At 49.6% G+C, this 13,079-nt stretch overlaps 1 protein-coding gene across 2 annotated transcripts in view; it reads right to left on the bottom strand.

The window, feature by feature from the left end:
• Positions 1-4,661: 4,661 nt before the first annotated feature.
• AMOTL1 (angiomotin like 1) overlaps positions 4,662-13,079 on the bottom strand; it is a gene marked incomplete at its 5' end in the record, with an annotated part of 103,159 nt that continues 94,741 nt past the window's right edge. For both annotated transcript variants that reach the window (XM_079707397.1, XM_079707396.1), the window contains 4 exons: positions 4,662-5,118; positions 6,211-6,486; positions 9,265-9,491; positions 10,583-10,708. In XM_079707397.1, the coding sequence (XP_079563523.1) occupies positions 5,012-5,118; positions 6,211-6,486; positions 9,265-9,491; positions 10,583-10,708 (736 nt within the window). In that variant the 3' untranslated portion in view covers positions 4,662-5,011. The remainder of the gene's footprint in view (positions 5,119-6,210; positions 6,487-9,264; positions 9,492-10,582; positions 10,709-13,079) is intronic.

The following is a 13,079-nucleotide window of genomic DNA, read 5'->3' on the forward strand; positions in this document are numbered from 1 at the left end:
TCTTTATTTATCCAACTGAGTGAATGACTTAGGATTTATTTCCAAACTTAAACCTGCCTTCAAAGGATGATGATTTCTCATCTCTAAGGATAACCAGAGGAACATGCCAGGCCCCCAAATCCATTCTAACAGAGGCATCTGCAAAATGTTTCTACTTAGCACGGCAGTAATCAGCACAGAGTCTCGCAAAGGGTCACCTCTTAAGCAACGTGGGATGAGATGAAACACTTGGATCTCCTGGATATTAAGAAAAGAAACTCGACATACAACCTTACAGTCACACCTCATATGTATGCACTGACATATACATGTCTTTATGCCATTAAATTACCAAATGAGAAAAGGGGATACTACCTAAAAGGGACAGAAAAACATTGCTCATTATTGATAGTTCCAGAAGAAATCCATTTACTGAAATGCTGACTTTTCCATGCTCCCAGCTGATCAGCTTCTGGTAACTTCTTAATTACTCTGAGCATCTCCCATGGAGCCACACACCAGAGGCAAACCCATTAAACAATCCTCATGTTGAATGAAGACGTTTTAAACCCACTGATTAATTAGCAAGAAAAAAGAAGAGAAAACCAACATTTATAAAGCGTATACCATGGCTGTGTCAGACTTGGAGAGGAGAAGCAGGCAACTGTGGGCGGGACCTTCTCTATTTAAGAACACTCGCCTGGCTCCCTTGTACCATGGTCCTCCAAGGCTTAGGAGGAGTGTGAGATCACTGGGGGCAGAGAGAAGCATGCCCCGCCGGCACCAGTGCAGACACGCAGCAGGACTTTGTTCTGGAAAACATACCTCTTTGCTCAGCTCCCAGCAGCCCAAGCGTGAGCTCCCTGCCTCAAAACCTTGCAACTCCTCCACCTTGCAAGTCTCCATAGCCCCCAGGGCCCTGCCCCACCTGACATCTGTGTTCACATCAGTCTCTGGGACTCAGGCTGCTGTAGGGAGAATTTCTCTTGCCATCAGCTACGGACAAGGATGCAGGAGCCACCTGCAATTGCCAGCACTCAGCATCCTAAGGACACAGGAGGTTGCAGGCAAACCCAGGAGAGAACAAACAGCAGTGACGGGTGGCTTCTCTGCAGGGGGCATTCCAACGGCCTCCCCGCTGAGCAACAGAACCAATGAACTCTCTCTTCCAAGTTCACAATCCATTGGGAACAACTGTCTCGATCCAACCCAAGTCCTGTGTAGTCAAATGCACACATAGGTTCCAAAGAGCAAGTTCTGCAGAACTGAAGAAGAGAGACATGCCTCCACTCTCTGCCCTCCAACCCAAGCCCTGGGAGGGACGTGGCAGCCCTGTCCTGCATGCCTGCTCCAAGCAGACTGGGCATGACACTGTGGCTGGCTTCCCAACTCTGGGAAGCAGAAGAAAAGCTAAGAAGAAAAAGCTAAGGAAAGGTTCTGCACACGCTCTGAAATTAGTGCCCCAAAGCAGCAACATCTCCTGCTGCATACAGTACCCCGGGCAGCATGCAGAAACCGCCAGGCGACACACTGAAGGAAGAAGCGGAGTTACTCCAGCACGTCACCACACAAGGCCAAGGCCTTTATCCTTCACCCTGAGACAGGGCCCGCGAGTTCAGAATTAGACACCACTGAAAAGTTCTGGAGAAGGCCCGGCCTCTGGACCACTCGCAAGTAAGTGCTTTTTAAACAGACTTTGTGGTCCTGCTTACAACGGAACACAAAGACTCCTACCTATAGCTGTGTTTATGGGCAGTTCTAGCAGTTCTGGGCTTTAGTCCTATTTCTTAGCTCCCGAGGTGGCAAGGGGGCAGGAAGCTGTGTGTGTGTGTGTGTGTGTGTGTCTACAAGTGCACACATCACACGGAGGGAACAGAGTGGGTCAAGCTGTGGCACTTATCATCCCCAAGTCAGAGGCAGTCCAGCCTGTGTCGAAGGCACAGATCCTCCCAAAGCCTCGGTTCAGATCCCAGCCTCTCCTGGGGAAGGGACTTGACCTCCTGAGCCCCAGTTTCCTCCTCTGTGAAATAAGGATGATAAACTCGCCCCTGCTCCCATGTGGTCTGAGGACTCATTAAAAGGGACTTACCCCAGTGCCTGCATACAGTTGGCACTAAAAAAATGGAGCTAGGGGCTTCCCTGGTGGCGCAGTGGTTGGGGGTCCGCCTGCCGATGCAGGGGACGCGGGTTCGTGCCCCGGTCTGGGAAGATCCCACATGCCGCGGAGCGGCTGGGCCCGTGAGCCATGGCCGCTGAGCCTGTGCGTCCGGAGCCTGCGCGTCCGGAGCCTGCGCTCCGCAGCGGGAGAGGCCACGGCAGTGAGAGGCCCGCGCACCGAAAAAAAAAAAAAAAGATGGAGCTAGGATTATTTTCTGAAAATCCAATGAGATCATATGTTGTCAACTGCCAGAACACACAGTGGGAGTTCAGTATCTGCATTTCTCCTAAATGCAAGCAAGGCTTTGAGCTATGAAGATGAAAAGTGTCAGGGCCCATAAAAGAAGACATTTCAAAACTATAGGTCCCTCTTCTTATGGAGGAGTCTTAGCAGGTTAGAAGAAAAAAAGATTAAGAGACTACAGCACAACTGAAAAATGGTGATGTCTCTGTTTGCGTTCTGACAATTAACATGCCTGGCAACGCGGGGGACCAAGGAAAGCAAATGAACCTTGTGCCTGAGCTGCCAACATATGCTGGGGCATAAAGATGAGGCTTTGCGGGAAACTGGGCTGCGGCTGTCACTCTCACCCGTTTCTAGGGGACACAGCCCATGTTTGGGGTAGCCCAGACACGGATGATGGGGGCTGGCAGAGGTGACGTGCCCTCTTATTTCTAGACATTTTCTTTCCATCCCCCACGTTAATCAGGGGTCAAAATGTCCTTAAGAGAGTTAGTTGCCATCAACCGAGCCTCATCACCTATAACAAGTGACGGGGAACTGAGACTGAGATGGGGATCCCTCTGCTCCATCCCTGCCCCGATGTGTCCATACTCACCTGGCCCCCAAACAGCCATGGGGCCTCAGCGCTCCCTCCTCACACCCAGGGCTGCTCTGGTTTCCCAGGCTGCACAATCCTCAGCGATGCTTAACGGAGGACTGCAGGAGGCAACTGCACAGCGCCTACCGCAGAGCAGGGCTTGAGCAGCATCCGTTCTGCTTACTCTCCTGACCACTAGGCAGCTCAGAGGCTCCCTGGGCAAAGCCACGGGTTTCCTCCCCCACATCTCCCTCTCCAGCTCACACCTCTGTCATCCTTGCACCACCTCAATTTGGGGAGGCTTCACCCAGGTTACACTCCAAAGACCAACTCTAAAATGAGCCACCCAAGCAAAATTTCCTAAGTGATGCTGTCTTCAGGGCTTCATCTGGGTGGGACTTGAAAAAGCCTCAGACCTGGGTTTTGTTTTTTCTTTCTTTTTTTTTTTTTTTTTTCTTTCCTTAAGTAAGCATAAGGAAAGGGACCTGGGAAAACACAGATCCAGCTACCCTGCAGGGAGAAAACTATCAGGACCCTGCATGAGCATCTGACGGCCTGACTAGCTTCTCTCTTCTGATCCAGCAGCTTCTAGATTTGTAAAGAAAGCCGATATCTGAGTATCTGAGGAGTCAGATGGGAAACCTTACAGCACAGGATGAGGCCCACGACCTCACTCACTCCTGGCTCTTTGACCTGGTGTTTCCGTCTTACTTTGGACAAGTTGCTCCCAACTGAAATCTTGAAAAACCTGACCACACTGTATAGATACTGGCCTGTCAGGTTACAAAGCAAGTTCCTGGCAGGGCAGAACTGATGTGCTGACACACACGTGCTGACAGTCACAGCGTCTGCGTGCTCACCAACAATCCCAGAGGGATGCAAGGGGCAGGCAGAGCGGTGGCCACAAACAGTAGAAAGCGGGACGAGGTGCCTGGGGAGATTCTGGATGCCACCAAGTCAAGTGTCACTCGTTTCCCGGAATGCAGTCCTGAAAGTCCTACCTCAACAGAGCAATGAGGTGGAGATACCAAACTCCACGCAAGAGCTGATGTGAGAGAGAAGAAAGTCGGGGCCGTGAGCTTAATGCAGGACGTCACAGGGCTCATGGATCTTCCGCCTAGTCGGAGCTTACCTAGTTCATGGTCAGAATGAGATCAACCACTGCAGCCCAACTCCTCAAAGGTGGAGGAAGCAGCCAGGGACCCACCGTACGGCTTTGTCCCACTGGTCACGATGAATGATGACCGTTCAGTTACTGCTCTGATAAACCCCAGAACAAAGGAATTCTGCAATGGCTTGTTGCAAAAGGAAAAAAAAAAAAAAAAGAAGGAAAAAAGGGTAAAATTAAAGAGTATGAAGCAGAGACAGAGATGAACTCAGAGAAGTGAGGGAGGATGCGCACCAAGACCAGAAAGCTCCCATCCTGTTTAGAAAATACTGCTCAATCCAGAAAAGCTAAGAAGTCCAAACCAAGCAGGTAATGAGGTGAAGATGGCCTTTTAAATTCCCCATCACCCCGGACATTTCTCCTCCCTGCCACACCCACACGCATTCACAGGACACCCCATGGAGGGCACAGGTGATATTATTACGTTATATCAAGACGGACTCTCCGAGATTTCTAGGAGGTTCTTCTCAAACAGAACAAGCTAAGAGGCAAGGAGAATGGGCGTATTTCAAGGAAGATCCATGCTTAGGTTTATCTGTTTATAACCAGAGAATGGGTGTACACAGACCCTCCCCAAGAGATACATTTTCTGTACAACGGAAAAATTCCATTTCCTATTTCTTCTTTGTTTCCAAACCTACATGCATCTTCTCTCTTCCACCATATGCAGTAAAAATCCACGACATCCTCTTCATTTTCAGTCATGTAGGCCTCCTGTTTTTGTTTTGTTTTTAACATTTATAAAAAGTGTTCTCATTAATCTGAAATCCTGATCAGTTCAAATCATTCCTGATTTCCCATCCACAACCTTCTTGATCTTTCTTTCTCTTTGCCACGTTCCTTGCTTGTCAATGTTCTGTTGCAAAATTCAACAGGGATGCCGGTGTTAGATGAGAACTTCCATCATCTCCCCGTCAGGGAACTCGGGCTTGTGGAGCAAGCTGCTGACGCGACCTTTGTGGTCAGGTGACTTCCCGTGGCCAGGAGAATTCTCTGCCAAACAGAAGGGACACATTAGCAGCCTGTTCCCCAGGAGGAGCACAGCCTTCCCAGCCCTCTCTAAAATGGAACCATTTAAGTACCACCCTTTACCATCAGTACACGCAGGTAAGGCCGTAGTGCCCAGCCCACGGTGGACCAAAGCTGAATGACTGGCCCTGGGATTCGGACACAAAGAACAGAACTAGGATGTGATGGGAGAGGTCTGAGTGGGTGAAACTGGCATCGGGACTTTGTGCGGAGCCCTCACCCCCGCTCTCCTCCTCTCCTCTAAACTACCAAGTGCACGCCATGAGCCAGGTCCTTCTCACATGTTCCCTGCCTTCCTTGCCAAAGAGCATCCCAAGAATTAAATCTCCGAAAATAACATTGTGTTTACTTGTCTATTTTGGAGGATGAACACAGGGAACCCCTTTGGAGGAAACAATTCATTTACGTCCAGTAGCTCCTACCCCCTCCTCACCCCATGACTACGAACAGTCCAAAGCCAAGTCTATTCTTTCCATGGACACTTCTGGACTCATCGCCAAGCTCCTCCTAAGCTGTCTTCTCTTAAATATTTGACAGCAACTCCTTCGAACTGGCCTGAGTACTGGGCCAGTTCGCCTACTTTAAATCTACCTCCTCCTTCAATCAGGAGGTGCTCTCGACCCTGAATCCTTGACGAGTAAGGCAATGTCTTGTACCTGATGCCCTTGATGGACCTGGTGGTGCCTGGTACCAGCTCCCAAACATACTGGGGGCAGGTGGGGGGAACTAATTCCCTATCATCCCCTGGAGGGTCTGTTTGCACACCTTCTGGGGAAGGGCTAGTTACAAAGCATACACTAAAAGGACAGATGCAACTTGTGGACTCCTTTAAATGGTAATAAGTTAGGAGTCTCTACACACATTTTAATTCCAGAATAATAAAGGGCATACAAAGCCTAAGTGCATTAGGGTAACCATAATCATAAGATAACCTGTAAAGTCAGAGTTCATTGGTAGCCCTGCTCTCTCCCCAGCTCAACAAAAGCCTCCCCCTCTCAGGCCAGGGAGCGCTGAGGATCCCCGGCGCGAGCGTGAGAGGAGGCGGGGACCTCATACCCAGCTTCTCTGCTGTGCCCTTGGCCGCTGGGTGCTTCAGGACCGGGCTGTTGGAAGGGGTTCCGCTCAGCCGGCCGCGCGTGGGCAGGGAGGCCACACTGGGCCAGAAGAGCTCGGCGCTCTTGTCCGTCTGTGTGCTGCTGTCCTTGCTGCCTGTCTTCGCGTGGGCGCTGCTGGCCGAGGCGACAAGGGCTGCAGGAGATAGTGCTGTGGCAGGCGGGGTGGGCAGCACGGGGGTGGATGCGTGTTCGTGGGGCTCCTTCCCCAGCAGCAACCCTGAGAGCGGAAGAACAGCTTTTTCAATGCCATTCTTTAAAAACAAAAACAAAACACCTAGTCTGGGGCGGGGGAGGAGTTGTCAAGTAAATTGGTTCTTACATAACATGACAAATGATAGGATACTCTTATTCTCAGGGTGCTATGGAAGAATGGAGAAGAGGCACCTTATAGGCAGAGTGTCGAGGGGTGAGGGCATTTCTGCAAAGTGTTCTAGAGGCGATGCTTGCTTTACCTAACATGGCCCAGGAGGGCTAGTCCTGGGCAGTGGCTGTGTGCTTCAGAAAACCTGAAGGCTTCCCTGCTCCTAGACACAGTCCCATCAGCCTGCTGCTCTACCTAATAGCCCCCCATACCCCTCCACTCTTGGTTAACGGATGGTCTCCTACAGGCCCCGGGTCAAAACAAACACGCTTCCTGGTCAGGGCAACACAGAGCTGTGTACAATATTCCCCAAAGAGATCCTTGCAATGGCGAGCCATGTCCTCCAAGAAGTAGGAAGCCAGCTGGGCTCCTGGGAAGGACCACTCAGCCCTCTTCTCCCTCCCTGCCCGCCCCAAGAGCAGAGAGGCTGGGGCAGGAAGAGGGTGGGCTGGCTGGGGAAAAGGGAGGCATGATGCGCTGTGGTGTCCCTTTTCCTCAAAGTCTTCCTACAAAGCTGGACAGGACAGCCACTGTTACGACGGTGAAATACGGCCCACGTTCAGAAAAGTGCCAGCACTCCAGAACACTAGCCTGTAGAAAATGCGGTAAGCACAATCGAGTGTCTGTTCACTTATTTAAAGAGCCAGCAATTCATAACGTCTCTTTGCCAGGGCTATTTCAAGGTGCCCATTCATAACAGAATGCAACTCAATCCAGTCTGTCTACAGCAACGCTTCTCAAAATGTAATGTGCATATCAATTACTTGGATATATTGTTAAGATGAAGACTCAAGTCAGTGGGTGGGGCCTGAGAGTCTGCTTCTCTAAGAAGCTCCCAGGAGAGGGTGGTGTCATGGTCCAAGGACCACACCTTGAGTAGTGAGGGCCTCTGGCTAGGTGCTTCACACACATCATCTCATTTCATATGAGGTAGGGCCTGTTGTTATCCTTTGTCTTATAGAAAAGGAAATGGAAGCTTTGAGAAATAAGTATCTCACAGTTAGAAGTATCAATAGCAGAAATGGGATTGGAACCCAGCTGTGCCTGCCTTTAAGTCCACCCTGTATTCTTTCCACCTCATCGCCCTGTCTGGTGAAAAGCCACCGTCTGGCAAGGATGTTTGGTGGAACCAAGTCACTGGCCTGTCTTCTCACCTGGGAGCCCCTGAGCCATCAGGAAGGTATATGTCATCACCTCTACCTACTTCCAAAGCCCCTCAGGCAAGAGACTGTGGAAACACTTTGGGGACTGTGCACTGTACCTTTGCGAATTGACTGTGTGCCTCTGCCTGGAACCTCAGAGGGCCCCGCTCTGTTTTTGTGACACGTGGACACCAATCACAATAACGAGGAGGAACACCAGTGCAGAGAACACAGCAATGCTTCCCGCAGCCGTGCCCTCTGGCTCCCAGGCCTGGTTGAGACACATCAAATGCTAAGGGTACAGGCACAGACCCCAGGGAAGTGCCTGCCTGGCTGGATGTCACAGACTGGCCTCTGCCAGGGAGGTTTCTATGGGAGCTGAGCACATTCAGACTCCCCTACCAGGCCGGACTGAGCACCGCTTCCAAGGATCTCTAACTGGGGTGGGGAGCTAAGTGTCCTTGGGAGGGTCTTTGAAGATCCCAGCTGCTGTCCACACACGTCCTCTTTGAAGTGCACTTCCTTGGAGGGCAGGGGCTGCAGAAGTAACCCATGGGGGAACTTCAAACAGAGATTGTGGCTGGGTGTCTTTGATCACCCCAAGTCTGTCACGTTCGTTCTGGAAGCTCTTATCCCCTTTGGCACGAAGCAGCCAGGCTCCTCTGGGGTTCTGTTTTGAGAAAAACAGGCTCTCTGCTCCTTAGATAAACAAAACACACTCTGAGCCGGGGAAATGCATCAAAGAAGGGCCAGGCCCCTGGGGGTGTGGAGTGCCGGGGACAAGAACGGAGGATGGTGTCAGGGAGCGCGAGCCGGGCGGCTCTGCCGCTTCTCTCCAGACCCAGCCAGCCCCTGTCCCCCCAGGAAACATGTTCATGGCTGAGACCACGTTTGCAGACCTCTCCTCAACATTCTGCCTGTGTAACAACAATCCAACAAAACCACCGCCACCAGAACTTTGCACTCGAGAGCACTGCTTCCCAAGCGCTTTCTCTCCGTTATCTCATTTTGCCCTTGCCATGACCCCATGGGGTACAGCGGGGCAGACGCCTCCAGGAACCGCCCTGCTCTGCGAGACACAGAAGCAGAGGTGGAGCAGTCTTACCACTGGTCTGGGGCAGAGCCAAATTGTGAGGCCTGAGGTCTCTGGGTTTTTTCCCATTAGAACATTTTTCATTAAGGGTCACCTCAACTTTCAACAATAATGGTGATAATTATGATGTGAATCAACCCGTAGTTAACAGCGACTCTGGTGTGGTGGTCTTTGCTTCCACCACCAAAGTGTGATTGATTATCCTTCTCCGCTTTACATACGAGTAAACTGAGACTCGGGAATACTCAATATTTCTGCTTTCACAGGGTGTCTGAACTCCTTTGGCCAGATGAGGTGCCTCTCAATGTTTGTGTGGCTCCTTCTCTTCAGAGCCTCACCTCAAGAGGGGCGGGACTTGCCTGAGGGGGCGGGGCTCGCCTGGGGAGGGGCGGGGCTCACCTATGCTCCCCTTCCAGGTCTTCTCCTCCTTCCTCTCCTCGGCTAACTGGCTGCTGGTGAGCGAGGTCTGGCGGGAGTGAGTCCCAGTGGCTGCAGCGATGGACGGGACAGAGCGAGCGGGCCGCAGGCTGGAGGAGTCCGTCTTCCCGGCGTCTTTACGGGATCGCTGCTGGAGGACCTTAATCATGGCATCCTTCTCTATGATTTTGGCATGGAGATTTTTAATACTGTGTAACAAAACAAAACAGTCATGATCAAAAGCCATCTGGCTAGAATAACATGAACATTTCTCTCAGGATGCCCAGGGACTTTAATTATAATTCAAGGACAGAGAGTTAAGTGCAGTGTAAGTCTTCAGTTACAATCTCCACATTGTAGAAGACGGATCTTTTGTAGTAGCTGAAAAGGGTGCACCTTCTCTGGCCCCTCAGGAGACTCTGGGATGTCCTGGGACCCCAAGGACACACAGTTTGAGTGACCATGGCCACCCAGCAGGGACCTCCTAGACTGAACTGTGTCTAGGACCCTGGCAGTGGGAGGCATGGAGAAGCAGTAGGAAAGCACACAAACTCAAGGCTCACACAGGGTGGGCTGCTCAGGAGAGTCCACTTCCCTATTTTCTGAGGAAAAAAAAAAAAAATAGACGGACAGGTTTTCTGTGAGAAGATGATGTTTTCCTCCCTGAAGGTCAAAGATGAGAATCAGAAAACACGTGAGTTCTTTTCACAACCCAAATAGTAACCTGCTGAGCTTACCAACGACTCAGCCACTCAGTCCTATTTTCACATCTGCAAAATGAGAAGCTCAGCTTCCCAGGGCTCCGTGGGGAGGGCTGAGGGTGGGTGGCAGGCTAGCTCCATTATGTCACCAAGCCCGCTGGACGTCTTGTTTAGTCCATGAAAAGAATGCATTAGCTATGTAAGTTCTTTATTTTTGGCTGGAATATATAAACCCTGGCTCAAAATCTCTGAGACTTTGGAATATGATGTTTCCCCTGTCCAGCTGGTAATGTCTAGAATGTTGTAGAGACAGACACCCAGAAAACACATGGGCATCTAAATTCTTGTTATTAGCCTCCATCTTAAAACCTGCATCTGACATGAAATTAGCCCCCAGAGACTTCAGACTCCAGGCCCGTTGTTGAGCAGACTCTTTCCCGTCTCTCTGGGGCAGGGTGTGAGGGAGAACTCAAGCTTGAAGCTGTTCAGAACAGGAAAGGGCTGAAGTGTGAGTGCAAACATCAGGCTGGTGGCCCCACTGGGGTCTTGAGGGAAGTGCCCAGAGTGGAGCCTGGTGGCCGCGCACAGCTGTCCCTTACGTGTACTCCATGTCCTGACATCTCCTGGTGGCCTGCATCACTTCCCCCTCCTCCTGCCAGATGTGGGCCTCCAGCGAGCTCTCGCCATAGCTGCCGTTCCTCGAGTGGTTGATGATCGTGGTGTCCCTGGCAACACAGGATGTACACAGAGAATGATGCCAGTCCTCGTGGGGAGGGGTCCAAGGGTGCCACACTAAAAATATCTCTCCACAGACTCCTTCACCCCTTGCCCTCTCCTAAATCCTGGCCAATTCTCTCCTTGAATTGCTAGAACTAAGATAGTATCTAAGGAAAACAAAATAAAACCCCCAAATCCAAATTCCCTGCCCCTTCTACTAATGACATTGAATTCTAAGCTATGTGGCGTGCTCTGAATACGGACACTACTGCACATCTATAGGTTTAACCTACTGACATGTGGATACTGATATTGCCATAATGGTTAGTATTTCTATGCTTGTAATCTTTCATACTCACTTCTCCTTTCTCACTTTCTCAATCAGAGCTAAAGATTTATTTCTATTTCTCACCCATATAGCAGCTATTTCAAGTATTTTACAGCAAATGGGGACTCAATACATCCTTGAAATGGAGACTGGCCCTCCTGGACAGCGAGGCTCCAGCTGAAGTCCCCTTCACGTTTGCATTCGAGCTCACCGCTTTTATGAGCCCCTGACTAGGATTCAGCTCCGTTCAGAGTGACAACCATGCTGGGCAGCAGGGCACAAAGATGAAGAAGACACACACCCTGTCCTTGGAGAGTCCAGTCGAGGGGATAGAATGAGGGGAGGGACAGACAGAGGGAGACTGCAAAGCAGTGTAGCCGGGAACAGATGCCTGACTGAAAACCGCTGGTCAAAGGTAACTGTTCCTCCTGCCACTGGTTTTGTCAATTTAATTACTCCTAATTAATGACGACTGGTAAAAATAAGATAATTGTGCCATCTAAGTGATCCAAGTATGTCTTAGGCTGAAAGGCCCAATACTGTCTCTGACCAGTGAATCTTAAACTAGTAAGAAATCATCCAGCCAAATATTTCATATCCCTTTAACTTCACATTCCAGTGTTACAATCATATTCATATTTAAAATCTTACAGTTCTTTTCTAGAACCCCCAAAAAAGCAAAAAAGGGGGGCCCTTCTTTTGTCTCTTTTAACAACAGCTATCCATGAACGAGCGTTTCCTTCATGCCTGGGCCTGGGTGAAGCTACCGAGGTATCTCATTTAGTTCTCTCAGGAACTTGTGCAGGAGGCATTACTATCCTCATTTCACAGGTTAACAAATGGGTGACTTTGCAAGAACACCCAGTTAGTGAAGGTGGAAAGGGATTCAAATCCAGATATCTCTGACTCCAAAGTCCATGCCCGTAACCATCACTCTACGCTCCCAAGTTTCCTGTATCTTTATGAAGAAGGCCTCAGCAAAGGTACATGAATGATAAAATAAACCAACGAAGAGGGCACATGTGAGAATGTGGCTAAGTGCAAACTGACTGAAAACCAATCAGAAAGCCAAGTAACACAGAAAACCAGCAAAATGCTTTAAATATACTGACAAAATTATAAATTCACTGCATGGTACACAAAAATCATCAATATAGGAATTAGTGGCCAGAAACATTTTCAACTGATTTATTTTTGGAGAATTTACATAGAGCTGGAGACAAATTTAAAAATTCATGTTTATACTGTCAAGGACGGCAGGTACAACTAGATGAAAATGACTTCAAAGGTAAACACACACAACTCTCAGCAAAATATTACATTACTTTGAAATGCTCAAAAAGTTTCAAAAGCTGCTCCACCCACACAAAATAGGCCCAGCCTCTCAATCTTCTGATCAGTGGTGCCAAAATGCACCAAGATGGCAAAATCAGTTGGTATACAAATATCACACTGCCTGTAAACATGAAGTATGTAGCAATAGCTGAAAAGTCACAAAACTAATGGCTGGAAATAGCCATTTTTACCAATTTTTATGTAGCCATTTAGATCTAGGCAATAAGAGCTTAGAATTTTGACCTTTCTCAAAAATTCCTCAGTTTCCTTTTCTCCCTTTTTGTCAACAGAAAAGCAATGCTAAACTATAGAGGTCTTCTTTGAAAAGAACATTAAGATTGGAGCTAAAAACGACCTCCTCTGAACTGATTTCTCCCAAGACTGTGGGAAGCAGTGGTCAGTAGAGAGGAGGGTAGTTCCCCATGGAACTGTTAGATGCTCCATAGATACATGTGGAAGCAAAGAATGGGGGAAGGCAGAGATGGTGGAAAGGGTCCCCATCCATCCATCCATCCATCCATCCATCCATCCATCCAGGACTTCAAACAGAGCAGAGGAGGAGAGCAACAGGGCTGGGTAAATCCCAAAGGATTATTCTCTGAGGGCAAGAGGTGTTTCCCCTGCTAGAAGGATGACGGCCAAGGCTGGGCCTAGCACAGTGTGAGTGGGGCTGACCATCTATCTGTGTGCTCTGGCTGGTTCTACTCCTGACATCC

This window comes from Hyperoodon ampullatus (genome assembly GCF_949752795.1).
Source record: "Hyperoodon ampullatus genome assembly, chromosome: 7".
Lineage (NCBI taxonomy): Eukaryota > Metazoa > Chordata > Mammalia > Artiodactyla > Ziphiidae > Hyperoodon > Hyperoodon ampullatus.